This window comes from Echinops telfairi, unplaced genomic scaffold (genome assembly GCF_000313985.2).
Source record: "Echinops telfairi isolate 266 unplaced genomic scaffold, ASM31398v2 ScPeMD7_31;HRSCAF=116, whole genome shotgun sequence".
Lineage (NCBI taxonomy): Eukaryota > Metazoa > Chordata > Mammalia > Afrosoricida > Tenrecidae > Echinops > Echinops telfairi.
Genome location: NW_022103928.1, coordinates 52,577,291 through 52,594,337, shown reverse-complemented (window position 1 = coordinate 52,594,337; position 17,047 = coordinate 52,577,291). Strand labels below are relative to the sequence as shown.

At 40.9% G+C, this 17,047-nt stretch overlaps 1 protein-coding gene across 1 annotated transcript in view; it reads right to left on the bottom strand.

Moving 5' to 3' along the window:
* PARD3 (par-3 family cell polarity regulator) overlaps positions 1 to 17,047 on the bottom strand; it is a 631,094-nt gene that overhangs the window by 262,304 nt on the left and 351,743 nt on the right. Inside the window, exons 19-20 of the mRNA XM_045290158.1 lie at positions 16,639 to 16,866; positions 328 to 559 (exon numbers count right to left, since the gene is read on the bottom strand). Coding sequence (XP_045146093.1) covers positions 328 to 559; positions 16,639 to 16,866 — 460 coding nt within the window. The remainder of the gene's footprint in view (positions 1 to 327; positions 560 to 16,638; positions 16,867 to 17,047) is intronic.

The following is a 17,047-nucleotide window of genomic DNA, read 5'->3' as shown; positions in this document are numbered from 1 at the left end:
CCAAAAAAGAGCAAACATTGCTTTAATAACCCTTTGAGTCAATGGGGCTTTTGCTGTTATGCACAGCTGAAATACAGATGTGTCCTCCTCCTTCCTCTGGCCAACTGACTTACATGGTTGGCAAGATGTCATCCTGAAGGCTGGTAAAAAGGTTTGAAGCCATAGAGTGAAATCCTTCAGAAGGGAAAGGAAAGAAGCTAAGACTGGGAAGTATACAAGCGTTTTGATTGACGTTGAACATGCTTTCAAGTCTGTGCATTTAGTACCTCTTTGAACTTCACACTCAGAAGCTTAGGTTGTTCCAGTTGGGATTGGTCAAGTACTTACCTGAACATGTCTCCCAAGCCCTTCAGCATTCCCTTCTTGGCTTTGATTTTGTCCTTTTCTTTGTCTCTATCTTTCTTTTTCTCTTTTGCAGTCTTGTCTTTCCTCCGGTCACTCTTATCGCCTTTCTCTTGGTTTCCATTCATTTGTCTCTCCAGGGAGTGAGAAGGGTGGTCACTAGCTGTGGAGACAGACTCTCGCCCGGATCTCGAACTTTCTTCTGTATCTTCTTCCACTTGGGAAGTGAAAAATGAAGGGGAAAAAAAAGGAAGATGAAAAGATACATACAGTGAAGACCACCATCAAAAATAAGGAAGCTAAAGTACCTAAAGGGATTTCTTTTCCCACATTTCCCCAACCATACTCTACTGCAATCTAGTTGGCCACCAACATGGATCACACAGCTGTGTGATAGAAGTAGAATGGAGGCGGAAAAGGATAAATACCACACCCGAGTACATTCATACTTGAAGATGATGTGTCAACAATGACAGAGCAGAAGCACACTCGCTGGACTCAGGTTGAGTCACCACAGAGATCTCCACGCTACAATGGACTTATTACTGGAAGAACCAGCAGGGGCTCCTTACACCAAGTGGATCCTTTGGGTCCTGGTCTGCCATCTTTGCAAAATGAGAACAAAACAAGCACCTCTATCCCAAACACCTCCTTTCCTGCGGGGTGAGTTGTAAATGGGTCTGTACTGGTCTCCATTTAATTTCCTAAACATGCCATTAGCCAGCGAGTAGACCAATGTCCATGTAAGGGCATCTTTCCTTGAAGACCCACACAGGTACATTGTGCTTTCTGCACATGAAAGATTAGGTTTTTGTTCTGTTTTGTTTTGCATTTAAAGTTAGTTATAACAGATCTGGACAACCTTTGTATTCTTTTATTGCCATTACATATTGCTAACACCATAATTAAATGCTATTATATATTCTAACCCTAAATACCTTTGCATGTCTGTCTAGGCAATGACAGCTAAATAGAGGTTAACAGAGTTGGGAAAATGAGCAAAAATTAATAATGTCACTTCTATGAACCTTGCAGAAAAAAATCTATTTGGTGATAACAGTGTGTCATCGTTTGAAGCACCACTTAGTTAATATATGGTCCAAGGGCTCTTCTACACTCTGAACTTTTGGCATGCAAAAGAGTCACAAGTAACTAAAGTAGGCTACCATCTAGCTCAAGAACTTTAACAATTGCTATATGAAGTAGGAAGCATCAATACACACAGCTACAGATAATCTCTGTGACAAGTTATCTAAAGTTATCTTTCAATTACAGCAAGAATTATTGTAGTTCCAGGTTAGCCTTTGAATTTTTGATGTCATTCCTATCCAACCCCCTATAACCCCTAACCCCTTCCGACTCCCCACTACCCAACTCCTATTTCCCACCACCACCACCACCACCAATGTCAACAAATACAGTATCAGTCAGGGTTTCAGAGCTTGTTCTAAGAGAGGCAAGCTTCTTCCCAATCTTTCCCAAAAACCAAACTTCAAATTAAGGTCATCTATCTGCAAGAAAAATTCTGTCTTTTCTGTTCACAGAAAAGATTGCTCACATTAAGAAATACCATATACAAGATATAATAAGCTGATAAAGACAATTCTGATACCTAAGTTTTCTCTTAGGAAACCCTACAACTCTGAGGAAAGGTTCTCAAAGAATGGCACAGCAGTGGTCAAGTAATGTTGTTGTTGTTTTTAATGCCAGCAATTAGCATTAAGAAAAGATTGAGTTACACAATTGATGTATGTATGTATTGTGATAAGAGCTGTATGAGCCCCTAATAAAATGATTAAAGGAAAACAAGACAAGGTTGAGAATTCCTTTTTCTTGACACAGTTGGAAAGAAAAAGAAAGAAAGAAAACAAATTTCACATCCCAGTAGACTGGATAACAATAGCATGGCAGCTAATCAGAAAGTCGCTGAAAATCATAGTCTAATTTCTTCCATTTGTTGTTCAGGATGCAGAGCTCAGAAGACCTTTGGAACCAGTACATTCGGATCTGCTGCTCCTTCTACTACCATATTTTCACATAATTGACCTTCACTAAGACCTTCACGCACGTCTTTGATCAACTCGGTTTGTTAGTACTTAATTCCAAGCTTTATACAGTAATCTATCATCTAGTCACTATCCATTTGCCCCGAAGATAATTCTAGCAGCCAGCACAACCTTTCAGAAATCTGCTGTCAGTCCTGTGTTACATTTAGCTCTGACTTGCAGCTTATAATGAAGAAATCACTCAAGAAGCCAGCTCCAGTACGCACAGTGACTCTAGGGCTGGCTTGGCTTTGCTCTCAGCTGCCTTTGAACCTCTGGACTCAGGCCAGCCTCGTGCCCAATGGAGTCAGAGCTTTGTGAATCACAAGGTTTTCATTGGCTGACTTTTCAGACGTCGATGGCCAGATCTTGCTTCCTCTGTGACAGGTGTTTCCATCTAGAAGCGCTGTTAAAACCTTTTCAATCTAAGAACCATATGCATCGCTCACGGTGTCTCATGCGCTACTCTTGCTTCAAAGGATATTGAAGCTTAAAAAACAAACAAACAACATTGTTTCTTTTCCTCTCTATCAGTCAATATATAAACAGGACCTGTGCTAGATTGCTAGAGGAAGTTAATTACAACATCCAGGCGGGCAAGGTAATGAAACTCTATCGTTTTACAAATAAGAGCTGAGTTAGTCTATAATTTTTTATAGTATAAGACAGAGCAAGGAGAAACTATTCTGGCCAACTAGTCCAAGAGTTTATGAACTGTGTAGGTAGCATTTGAAGTAAGAGCTCCCCAAGTGCATATAAATACCGCTGAGGCCGAGTTACAACATGCTGAAGATGCCTTGGCTCTATCTAGTTGCAAGCCACCACTTCTCTTCTCTGGGAAATAGGTGCGGCTTCAACTTGGAGATAATGGACTAAAGCTACATAAAACAACCCTCCAGAGTTCCTGAAACCTGCACAGCCTGGTCTGCTCCTTTGTGGAAGTTAAATAAAGAACATTAGTTTTAAAAAAAATTTTTTTTAACGTCATACATGCATCGTACATGGAAAGTTCATTGTACCTACACTTTCACAGCTCTATGGATAACACTTTCTCCTGTTATCTTGTACTTCTCCTACGGCATGATTCTGTGTGTTTCCCCAGACTCGGAGTTCCTAAAACCAGCCACGCATCAATGGTTATTTCAACAAAGAAACGATTGGTCAGACTTGACTCATGACTTTACCCAACAGGGCAAACTTTTATCAATCACTAAGTACCCCCATCCTCGACTGTTCTCCCCTCATAAAGCTGCACAAGACTAGCTGCAACTCACTGCTGTAACACCGAGGAGGCCCTCTGTACATGGCTTAGTGCTCATCAGTTTCTGGTATGGTATCACATAGTCTTATGCTATCATTGTTAGTCTTATAGGTACCATCTAATGGATTGTATAACCCTCACATAGTTTGAAATTATAAACAAAAAGTGAGCTCAGTAAATGTAAATGGCTTAGTCCTCCACCACCTAATTATCATAAATCATGAACGAAAATAGCAGTAGCAATTCTGCTAGTCTTCTGCCTAATAGTTTTGGCATTAGTACAAGGGGCATATGTCTGCTCTTGGCTGGGTAACAGGATAAAGGCAGTGCCTCCACAACGAACTACAGACTGAACTTGGAATTGTTGCCAGTGCATTTTCACATTCACCGCCCCTTTCTAGTATATGTAATACAACTTATTTTCTATATTGGGTGAAACAGAAAAAATATTAGTATTAAATCCTTTATTAACTTTGGGTTGTATAACCTCACTTTATAGAAGCAAAGCTACAAGCTCCATTTCCTGTTCCAAGCAAGTGGACTGTTTAAAATGATACGTGCACGTTTGAGGATTCGTTATGCTTATTCTGAACATTCCAATTTGGATAATGCATTATCAAGGAAAATCTTCTGGGGGTGTGCTGGTTTAATGAATCCCTTTGCATGCCAGCTAATTAAAAATATTTAGCAATATGCAGCTTCCCATATACAAACATAAGATGTTCTTTTCATGTATCATATTCTATATGTGCCTCAAAATCTAAAATTACTTGAGAGAGAAAAATATGAATCTCTCAAGTTCCCCTTAACTACATAGAAGTACTGTGATTTTTTAAAAGCTTGAATTGGCCCCAGGCTTTAATTTTTAACATGTATCAAAGGTAACTCATAAACTAGTCAATATCTCTTTTTAAGTTTTAAGACTAGCCTTTGTACATTCAGTACTACCTTGATAATAAGGGACACACCATACTTTTTATCCTTTGGGGCTAAGAAATCACAGGAAGATATTCATTAACATTATTTGGCAAGCAGGAAGTATCGGTTACTATAGCATGAATAAATGGCTTCATCCATTGTGTTCACCCAGCAAATGATGATGTAAAAACTAATCAACTATCTACATTTAGGCAATTTACTCTTTAAAATGTTATATAAATTTTTATTGTTCATCTCTTTAATTTTGCTCATCTTTACAGGTTGCTTGCTTTCCTTGAGCAGAGATACTGTACTAAGATGATTCTCTTCAAGCAAAGAAAAATACCTATATTTGACTGTATTTCTGCTTCTTTTAGCCTGCGCTGTGCACTAAGCAATCAGCTCCTTTCCCATGTGGTTACCTGTAGAGATATACTTTCAAGTTTCTGTTTTGAAAAGACGGTACTGTGTGAAGCTGCTTATTTCTCTTTAATGCAGCATAGTCATTCTGCAATTAAGATGTACCTAATTACCATGTTTTCAACAGATGCAAATGTAACTCCATTAAAATTCAAGTCCATGTTACAAATTAAGCTACTCATTTCTGCAAGGTATCTTGTTAGATGGGTCACAGAGAAGTTTGGAAGAGATGCTTAGGGATGTGTGAGTGATGGTGCAGAAAGTAGCTGTGAGTTTCAATGGATGCTCAAAGTTTCCTAGCTTTGGCCACAAATAAATACTTCTATCTAGTCGTCCCAAACAGTGTGCTGTTTCAGGTTGAGGCTAAGTCAATGACCTTTAGAAACGTGTACATCTTTTCATGGACAAGTGATGATGGGGCGGCAATGATCATGTTTGGTTGCTTATCCAAAATCCATTCTTGGTCTCTTCTTTTTGATGGCCTTCTGATTTTGTTCACAACAGCAATCTGGCTCCCAGGGAGCAGGCAATGAGGCTGGACTGACCTTTGGATGGGGTGCCCTTGTTGGCTGGTTAGCTGAAGGTTTTTAAAGCAAGAACGACAGAAGCAGGCAACGTGAAGGCGTAGTCTATACTTAGAGAGAGGTGATCCGCTCCTTTCTAGTAGGTACTCTGAAAGGACCCTCAGGATGATGTGACGTAAGGACAGGAGAGCAGGCAAGGCACCGGTCAGGTTGGGTCACTGACAATATAACAATCCTGAAATCAACACCCCTAGAAGCAGGCCACTTCTAAAATACAGTTCTATAGGACAATGCACATGGTTTAAGATTGTAATTTTAAATTTAGATGTTAGTATTCTAATAGGTACATTATGTAAGTCAAATCTGACAGCAGTGATGGGATATCTATGGTATATCCATCAAAGTGTAAGATTTAGCAGTTAAATGCCCTGGTAGGTCCCCTGAACCATGTTACCCGATTTAAATGTGTTCAGTAGGGATAAGCAAAAATACAAAACAAGCATCTAACAACATATAACTACTTATTCTTCACCACTCAATAAGCACTCTTCTGATGACAAGGACCAAAGAAGGCATCGTTAAATGTTTATTGAGTGCATAGCCATGGGGTTGCATGTCTAACCAATCACAGGGGAAAAACTCATCACCTATTGCTTATCATTTAGAAAGAAATACCCTAAGTATTATGAATGGTTAGAAACCATGGGAGAAAGATGGGGCAGTCTGTGATGAAGAAGATGTACAGGCTTGGAAGCCCCCCAGAAGGTGCTGTCCTTAGCCCTACAGGCTCTCTGCAGGATGGAACTAACTCACGGATAATGGGAAATCATACGAACATGAGATTTTCGAGTAATTTACCAGTTACTTTGGAAGACAAAGAATAAAAGGTAAAAAGTACACGTACATTGAGTCAATCATACGTCACCAGCTATCTCCTTAAAACTTAAAGACACATTAGCATAGGCAAGTTCACAACACTTAGTACATCCACTGGCCATTACCAATTTCCATTTATTATTAGAAAAAAGTTAATGAACATAAAGATTGGACTTTCAAGTACTGCAAAGCATGGAACAGGAATTAACTTTGGGGACACAAGTGTTATTATGTTCTGAGTTTAGTTGAGTATTTTGACTTTGAAAAGGAAGAAGGGGGTAGGAAATGAACAGCTAGTTGTACAGATGGTGTTGAATAACAGGATCTGCATTTCTGGACTCTGACTTTTAACATCAGAATGAGGAGTTCTTGGCAAAGGAGAAACTTAGCTCTTTCTGAACAGTCACACACAAAGCTAGCATGAAGGCATTAAAAGGTTTTAAATTAAAATACAGAGTTAAATAATAAATTGATGAGATGAAGAAGTGAGCATAATGGAGGAAAGAGAAAAATATCTGAAGGAGCCAAGTGACCATTGTTCAGTGCTATGACCAAAGGAATTTCAGCTTTGGGGGGAAGAAGGGGTCAGTTAAAATGGATAGCTTTTAATGCAATTTACCCTAAGGGCAGATTTCTTTTTAAGAAAAATAAGAACAAAACTATCTCCATTTATGTTGGGCAGTGAACAAAAACAAAAGAACACTCTCCAAAGAGTTGAAACTGACAGCTGCTAGACATTCTTTATTTTCACTTCACGTGCTAACATTCTCTTTGCTCCACGCCCACAAATGAAGCTGGTAAAATAATCCTGAAGAGCATTTCAGTGGTAGCACAGCACCTCCACTATCCTTATCCCGAAGGAGCCCTGGTGGCATAGTGGGTTACACATTGGCCTCCTAACTACAAGGTCAGCAGTTCAAAACCAGCAACCGCTCTCCTATAAAGATGTATAGACTCGGAAACCCAGAGGGGGAGCCTGACCCTGTCCTATAGCCTCACTGTGAGTCAGAATCAACTTGGTGGCAAATACGGTGAAGGCAACCAAGCCCTGCCAAGGCCTCCTAGCTACCCCATAGTACTGAACAGAACTCCTTTATGTGGCTTGTGAGACTGGATCTTTATGGAGACAAACCATCACCTCTTTCTCCTGTAGAGCAGCTACTGGGGTTGAACCTTGAGTTTCCTTTTAGCAGTCTAAGGTCTAATCCACTGTGCAATGAGGATTGTACCTTCAATGTTTCTGCACCCTTACAAATCGCCTTTGGTGTCTGATGATCTTTTCCATTCAGCTAGCGGTCCACAATGGATGCTGCTTTGTCTTCCTGGGGAAAAGGCACATCAAACTTAAAGGCTTTCCTTTCAACAATTTTGACAAAATGGATTGGTTGCACAGTCAAAATGGTAGCACTCACTAAAAAATATATTTTAATTAAGGTGCAAATCTGGATCAAGATGTGTATTACCATATTATTTTTGATGCCAAAGAAAGAGATTCCAGCTCACTGTCTAGACTCCTAACTTTAACAGGTACAAATGTACAGCTGTGAAATGTCTGCCGTCTCCATGAATCTAGTTTGAAAAGTCGGATGGCCTTTCCCCCAAAGGTCGTGTTCGTCACCATGATGCTCAAATCCACATGGGATTTCAAAAAACAAAACAAACTCTATACAACCAGGGTGTTTAGAACCTCAAGGGCTTGAGGAAAGTTTCTTCAGGAAATAAGGTGGCAGCTTGTAGGATGAGAGGGAACTGGGAACAAGAAGGAAACACAGCACGTGGGGAGCGCAAGATTTGGGCAAGAAGGGATGAGGGCATTTTAGAGATGATGACCTTAAAAAGGTGATCACCGAGCTGCTGATGTCAAGCTATAGAGAGGAGGGCCGGGTAAGAGATTCTAACAATCACTTCAGAAATGAAATGATGATGGCTCGGAGATGTCATAGTAGGACTTTAAAAAAGCTTAGTTCCGCAGTGGTTACACAGTGAGATGATGATTCCAAGTTTCAGAGGCTCGAAGTGCTAATGAGAGAAATCACATCATCATCATCCATCTTTGTGTGTGAGATGCTATGCAAGTAAATGCCGTTCCCTGCATTTCTCAGGCAATGCCCACCATCATTACTTACCTGGACGAGTGTGCTTCTATCCCAGACCTGATCGCTGGGCCAGCAGCACAGCGGCTACCTATCCTGCCCTGGTCACCCATTCTCTAGCCTCTGGCCACAACGATGGGTTATTATTAGTATTTACTTTTGTCCTTATTGATGCCCACTGTCAGATGTGATATGCTCTCTATATAGCTCCTCTCCAATGATGCAGCAGAATTAGTTTTGGTTTTCATAAAAATCTCCTTGTAAGATTCATTATAACAACAAAAACACGAGTTGGAAATGCAGCGGGCAGGCATTAGTCTATCTACTTTCCTTTTTATTTTTTACATTTTATGTGGCTTGGGTGAAAGTCTACATTGCCAACCAGTTTCCCGTTCAGAAATGTGGATGGTTTGGGTCTCTGATGTGACTTGCAATCCACTCACTGTACGGAGCGCTCTTCCGACTGTCGCCCTCAGTCCCCCTTCCCATTTGTCACGCTTTCCAACGCCTTCCTGCCACCTTCTGAACTCTGCTTGGGGCTAATAGTGCAGGTGTTTTGTTCTAGGGAGGATGAGGAAATTAAAAACAAAAAACCCTCATAAAACAAGTCCATTAAAAAACAAACAAAAAACAAGTCCATTATCTCTTAATTCCGTTTCCCACCAACTTCTCAAACACCTCCCATTGCTCCACACAATCCACACATGTGCTGTTGGTTGAATGCAATGACCTGCGCAGTACCGAGCCGAAAAGGGATCTCCGGGGATAATCAAGTTGTTGTGTTATTCTTTCCCATGAAATCCTTTCATCAATGTTTAAGGTTATTTCAAATGCAAATCATTTAAATGAGGCTGTCTGTAATCTGGTCTCTGACTACATGTTCAACCTCAGTCCTTATAATGCTCTCATCAGCACCAGACAGGACGACCTTACAGAATGAGGATGGTCCTCAGTCCTTCGTGTTTTCAGACACCGACTCCTGGTTCCTGCTGCACCCAACTGAAGACTACTCATTCAAGAAGACTCAACTCATGTAACTTTTCTTCAAGGAGGTTCTTCTACCTTCTCCTCCGCCGTACTTCCATGGAGGTGGAGGGAATAGGCCTTCTTCATCCCCATCGTAACTGGTATCATTCCCCATCATGGCACCCAATCTCAAGGCTTCTCCGGTGCAATTAGGCTAGGCTCCCCCATGGCCCTCTCTGAAATTTACATCTTCACATCCGAGTGTAGGTGCCCAATCCATTAATGCATACTTTGGTAGAACGAGCTTTCCCAAGTGGTACTTTAATGTTCTGAAACACCACAGGACAGAGAATCAGAACACATGCACCTGTAGGACCAGGCAGTTTCCCAGGTCTGTGATGTCTAGGGTCACTATGAGTCAGGTCTGACTGGTGGCACCAAACCCCCAGATTCCATTATGAAGAAATACATGATCTTGGTCAAGTGTTTAAAACAATTTTCTCATATGAAAATGTTTAGCTCTGTGGATTGTGATTTAAACACTTTAGATGGGACTTCTTATGGTACTTTTAGCATAAATTACTTCTCAATTGGAAAAGGAAGTTTAAGGAAAGGACTATACTACTTCACCCGCATACAGCCCATAGTACATTTCAGAAATCTCCCTTTTAAAAAAAGTTGCATGTGACTCATTAAAAATACATATTAGTAGGAGCCCAGGTGGTGTAGTGGCTTTGCACTGGGCTGTTATCTGAATAATCAGCATTCAAAACCACCAACAGCTCTGAGGGAGAAAGACTGGGCTTTCTACCCCATTAACAATGACAGTCTCAAAACCCCACTGGCGCTCGCTATGAGTGGGCAATGACTCGATAGCAGTGGAGTTTTATAAAAGGAGAGAAAAGTGTATTCTTGCTCTTAGCATTCCAGTATATTTTCATAGGTCAATATGCAAGTATCCATAGGAATTAATCAAGCCAATAGGAAATTTTCTACCAAGTACTCTGACTTTAACATCCATGACCTGAATTCTTAAACAACAGATTTGCAGGAATATAATAGGGTTTGCTTAAGAAAGAATTAGACTAAGTTTGCATTCGTTTTCCTCACAAAACAAACTGCCATCAAGTAGCTTCTGACTCACACTCTTCCTCTTCAGGGTTTTCTGAGACAATACATCTTTATGGGGGCAGACAGCCTCAACTTTTTCCATCAGAGTGGCTGATGGCTTTGAACTTTAAACCTAGTGGGTAGTAGTCCAAGACATGATCCACAGGGTGACAAATGGTAGCCACATGTATTCAGAGTACTGAGAGAAGAAAACTGTAGCAGCAAATGCAGAATGCTCTCTTGTAATGCATACACCAACAAAAGATTATTCCCCTGAAAATCATGCATGAACTGGTTCGGTAACAATGCAGTGGCTTCACATCTCCTAGTGCTAACCTGCTTTCTGTAGATGAATAATTGCTGACACTGAGGCTAGAATTCAGTGCATGTCCAGTGTAAATTGGTTCTGAATTAAGTCAAATACCTCATTTCCCCCCATTAAGATTGCCTTTTACTATTAGTATCTTTATAAATCTGATTCTTGAACATCTACAGTGATCATTTGAGAATGATAACTTCAGCAAATTACATGTTGCAACACTGTATATAGTACATATTACTAACTGTAAGATACAGTACAAAACAAACAAAAAACCCCAAATCCAGATAGTTGTTAAGTGAGTCATTAACTCAAAAACATGGTAGTGCAGAGAATCCCCACCTGTTTTACAGCAATAATTTCCACCACCACCCCCTTTCCATAAAACTGTATTAATTTTCCACATTAAAAATTCTCAATATCTGAAACTCCATATGGACAATTAATAGGCTAGTATTTGCTGGGTTTGTGTTGTTTTCTTCCCCCTCCCCTAGCCCAGAGAAAATGTGTTCCTAAATTGATGGTGAGGCTCCTTATTATTGGTAACTTTTAATTGGGGAAATATGGGATTATCTATTTTTCAAAAAGTAAACAAAGCAACATGACTGCATGCATTTTCTCAGAGCAACGGAAACTAATTTATTATGGGGCCGTGGAAGCCGCTTGCTGCGAGCCAGGCAGGGCACATCATTTGCATAGAAGAAGGAGCAGATTGTAAGGGGCCTGCCCTGTCAAATGCAGGTAGGGCCTCGGAGATAATGGGTCCCAGAATACAAAGCTCCATCTTGATCCAGACAGACACCCAGGACATGGAGAGGCCAGATGGAGTCAACGAGAGACAAAAACGCCAGCTTCTGCCATCGCCACGGGAAGAACTAAGTGCCACCGAAGATGACAGCTACCAGATACCACATGGATCTCTTCCCAGTCTCTTGGCCTCCATCGTCTCGTGCCCATGACGTGATTTCAACACTGCTGAGAAGAGGGCCTGCCTCGTGACGGCTGTGAGATGGAGTCACTCCATGCCACCTACAAAAGCCATAAACTAAGCCGACGTATAAGGGGCTCCCTCGTGGAGAGGGGAGTCTACATCGGAAGAGAAAATCAAGAGATTGGCACAAGGGAAGCTCTGTTCTTACAACCAGGCCCTGGGCTCTCTGTGCCCATCGGTGTTCAACAGCTGCCCACTGGAACTTTTAACAGGGTGAATTCCATGCTTACAGAACATCTTGTATAATAAAAAGACTGTCTGCTCAAACAATGGCCCTCTTTTTCAGAGCAAGAGGCAAGGGTGACAGGGCAGTTTACCTTCATGTGCCCTGGTACAAAAAAGCTGCTGATGCAAATGAACCCTTCAATGGCTGGACGTCTGCCAGGCAGCAAGAGGAGCTGCTGAGAGATAGCCCTCAGAAGGGTGAGGAGGCTGACGCACAACCAGAAAAGAGCACCGTGGCTTCTGGAAACAGCAGCAATGACGTGTGCAGACCTCGTGGGGAAAATTCACAAGCCAGCGTTTGAGAAGGGCAGCCATTGAAGAACCTAAAGAAAAATCTTACTTCCTGGACTTCTAGCCTACAACCAGGTGGTATAAAAAGCATCTTTTCCTTCCCAGTCTTATAGTAGGCCAATGACCACTAGCGTTCACACCACTCTAGAGTTTATTGAGGTACTGAAGGTCTTCTAAGTTTAAGATCCAGTATGGGATACCAACATGGACAACCAAGTCTTTGCCATAAAGCTGACAGCATATTGAAAATCTCAATGGCTCTGTGTCTGTATATCACACGTGCACAGGATGGGTGCACACACGCACACAAGTTAGGCAGGAATTCACCCATCCATGTACACATTCAATAAAGATTCACTGCATCCTAGGAATTGTCCAACCTGTGCTAGGTGCTGGTTATGCTGGAGCAAGAGAGCAAAGAGGTGCTTTTCCTGGAGGAACGTGCTGAAAGGAGGGGGGATGTGGGGAGGCAAGTCAATGACTAAGGACTCATCAAATGAGAAAATTAGATGGCATCTCAGAGATCATCTCAACCAGTGATTGTCAAGCTTTTCTGAAGCAGAGCAAAACACCTTTATTCCCACCCAATTAAAATTTTCAAAGAATTACAATGTTCATATGAAGGGATTTTGAAAAAATTCCTTGGAAAGATCCATTGTAATTACATTTTCCCACAACTGTTTTGAAGTTCAGGCAGAGTAATGATTCATTCAGAGGAGGAATTAAGTTCTGTGGCCATCCTGAGCACCACTTGGCTTAACCTCCCATTTACCTTCCCCTCGGGGGCCTCTCCTGACCAGAGGTCACAATGCACAATTTGAAAATCAATGCTTTTATTATTTAAACCTTCAGTTGTACAAAGGAGGAAATTAAAGCTCAAGGAATTTAAGTTGTCTGGCCAATATCCCAACTTAGAAAATTCTAGACTAGAAGGCAAATCGTTTCCTCTCAGGTCAGTGCTTATTTTTTCAGATAAGTACAGTTTCAACAATTCACACTGCATAAATTTAAATTTTATGTTGCCATTCTTTTGAGGTATCCCAAGTTTGACAAACCAGTCGGGAAAAGAAAATAGGGGTTTTGAGAAAACCATTATGTGATTGGTAGGTGCATGGTTTAGGTCAAAGGCACAAACATCTTTCCCAATCTTTGACCATAACTTTCTGATTGGCATCCAAATTGTAATTTGTCTATTTAACTGTTGTTGTTATTTTCTCCTGAGGAATGAAGAAGGAATGAAATATGATGCACTTGAATTTTTAGTCTCCAACTGCAAACTGAAACAGTTTACAGTGGGACAAATTCAGAGTTCTAAAATGATGACGAATTCTTAGAGATTGCACCTGCTGAATTAAGAACATCCTTATACTGACACGTATTCCACGTCATCATATTTGAAATTGGCAATATAGTAGTACTAGGTGAGAAAATGGCATTTTATAAGCCAGGAAACTCCAAATTTTAAACAGAATTTTAAGAGTTCAGAATCACCATGAATTGTAAAGGCTAATAATTCTGTCCATTGCTACATCTATATGATTCTATCTACATTTATTTTTATCTCTTGAGGGGCTAGAAGACCCTGTCTCTAGACCCTTATAGTGAATGCAATTATTATCACTAAATTAAACATATTAACGATGTTGAAATGGCAAATGTTTTATTACATATATTTCTACTACAATTGAAAACATGATGAACGTCAAGTAAAATCTAACAGACTGTCTTTAAACCAATTAATAAATTTTTAAATAAAGAAAAAACCTATCTAGCTTATGAAATGCCGAGAGAGAGAGAGAGAGAGAGAGAGAGAGAGAGAGAGAGAGAGAGAGAGAGAGAGAGAGAGAGAGAGAGAGAGAGAGAGAGAGAGAGAGAGGGCAACAGGATCCAGGAGCATGAAGGCTTTTACTCTGGAAGCCTGGGTAATAAGGACCATCCACAAAAGACCATCAACACCAGGATTTCAAAGTGTACATGACTGGTGGTCTTGGAGATCAGAGGGGGCAGCAAAATATAGAAAATGAGCTCTTGTTTTGAGTTTAAAAAAAGACTGCATATATTTCAAACCACTGACTAGACAGAGGGGGGGAGGAACCCTTCAAATTTATATGAAAAATTAAGAGGAGGAGAAGGGACACAAGGTAGAGATAATGTCCTAACGTTGGCTTTGCATGCTGCACGATGGCCAACAGTACCCCTCGTCCCAAACACATTACATAGTACAAACGTATATGAAAACATTGCTTCCGTCTCCTCAGAAGAGGACCTTTTTACTTAAAATGCTTCCTCTCCACCACAGTCTTCCTTAGGTAGCCATGACAGACATAATCCACTTGAACATTCACTTGTAAGCACTTCTAACCAACCACCCGGTCTAGGCCCTGCTTTCGCTTCGGGATGTTCGCTCGCATTTCCTACAAAGGGCTGCTTCTCCTAGTCGTGCCTTTTTCTAAATGTAGAGTCACATGTCAAAGTTAAGAAATAGAAAGATACATTAGTCCTTATGAACACTATAAGCTAATCAACAATTTTTACTATGAGGTTTACAAAGTTCTTTCTCTACAACCATCAGTAAAAACTCTAGTAGGCTCCCCCACTGCTGCCACCACCCCAAATCAAATGGACATTGTCATGCTATGAATGTATGGCTATAAAGACAACTCACTGAAAACATATATACACTGTTTACATCTACAAATGCTAATGCTTTACTCAATGTAAAATGAAAAACATATTTGGGGGCCCCTATTAATTACTGATGGTCAATAATATTTGGCTTAAAATATTATGCAGTTTGGAAACACACACACATAAACAACGATATCTTTTTAATTCAGCACAAGCAACAATTCCAAAAAAAAAGATTTTTTCAAAGTGTGTGTATCTGTGTGTGTGTGTTTTTATAGTAGATACATTTGTATATGTCCACTCTAGTCATAATATCTACCACTGGTTTTCAAACATTTTGGTCTCAAGAGACTTAGATGCATGCCAAATATTAAGGACTCCAAAAACATTTTTCTAATATTGGGTAAATTTATCAATTTAAGGATAAGTCAAAAGTATTGCTATAAATCATAGAAATCTTTATTACACAAAACAGAAACCCATTAGTTCCCAACGTGTTCTGCATCTAGAGCTGTACATTTCTAAAAGTGATATTTCCATCTCGATAACCCTTCCCCCCAAAACTCTGTGCTCTCCGATTCATGCCAGACCCACATGGCAGCTCTCCCATCCTGGGGCGTTCCCAGGGTGTTCCTTTAGATGCTCACTGAGTATGGGGAACACGGAGAATTCTGCAGGGGTAACACGGGGTGAAGCTTCCCAATGGGGTTTTCTCTTAGGACAGCCCTGGCTGCCCTTAAAGAGAACACAGGAGCACTGTCCTGATGGGAACAAGCTTTTTCAAAAATATCCTGGCCTTTGTACCACCCATGCAGTCGGCAATTTTCTTCAAAATCTCCCTAACAAACTTCTGTGACCATCTTGTGTCAAACAAACAAAAATACAACAAGCTTTCCCCGTGGGGGGCTGAGAATTCCCTTGAAAATCAAAGATAGACGCCATAATCTTCTGAGCCAGCTCGTCTGTGTTTCATGGAGCTGGTCAGCAGTTCCCTTTAAGATCTGCTACTGTGAGGGAGTTGTTTGTTGAAGGCTCTTTAGTAATGTCAAGGCAGAGCTGTGACCAGAAAAACGTGTCTACAGCCAGCCACTGATCACAAAGACATGTTCCAACATGTTTAGTTTAGAATAAATCCCTACATGTATGAATCGGAACGCTAAGTAGCAATACTTTTTCTTAAGCATGCATTTAGTAGATTAAAGCTGAGAAAAAACTTAAAAATACGTATCAGTTATTTCATGAAAGCAATAAACCAGGTATATGTTAACAGAAATCACATTTCTTTGAAAAATAACAGCATTTTCCAAAAACAATCAGGGAGAAAAAATACCATTGTTTTCAATGTTAGCGAATCCCTTTAATAACTGAAAGAAGAGATGTATTCTTGTATCTAGTTCGATATTTCATCAATTGCACTCTCCCCAGAAGGCAGGAAAACTGGGCGCTTGAGAGAGAGTGGGGGTAAAACTGGCACTAGCCTATTTTGGTTTCATTGTGAAAATAGTTTTGACCTTACAGAACCACCTGGAGGCGCTGGGGACCTCCACAGGCTCCCCAGAGTGTGGGTGAAGAACTGCTGCTTGAGGAAGTGCTTATTCTTGCTACTCAGCGTTTTCCCTGCAGACTTACAGGTCTCCATGCCTTCATCGTCGTCATCTACAGCAGGCTTATCGTAAGACTTGTCGATGGCGGCCCTGAAGCTCTCGTTGCAGCCCCTCCCTCGGATGATTCGGGGTCTTGGACGGTGGAAAGGAATGTCCCCATTCAAAGTCACCTCGGCGACGGCTGTCTGCAGGCTCTCCAAAGAGCTTGACTTCTTCAGACCCAGGGACGGTCCTACATCTCTGCTGGGAGAACCTGAGAGGTTGACAGACACATGAAGTTCATTAGCGGGAGCGGTCAAAGAGCATCCCGGGACATCTCTGAATTACGGCGAACTTCAGGGACGTACAGACCATACACTTGTACTAATTCAATAATGAGTTCTGGAGTACTGATGGAAAAGGCGGTTGAAGAATAAATAAAGCCATAGCAACTA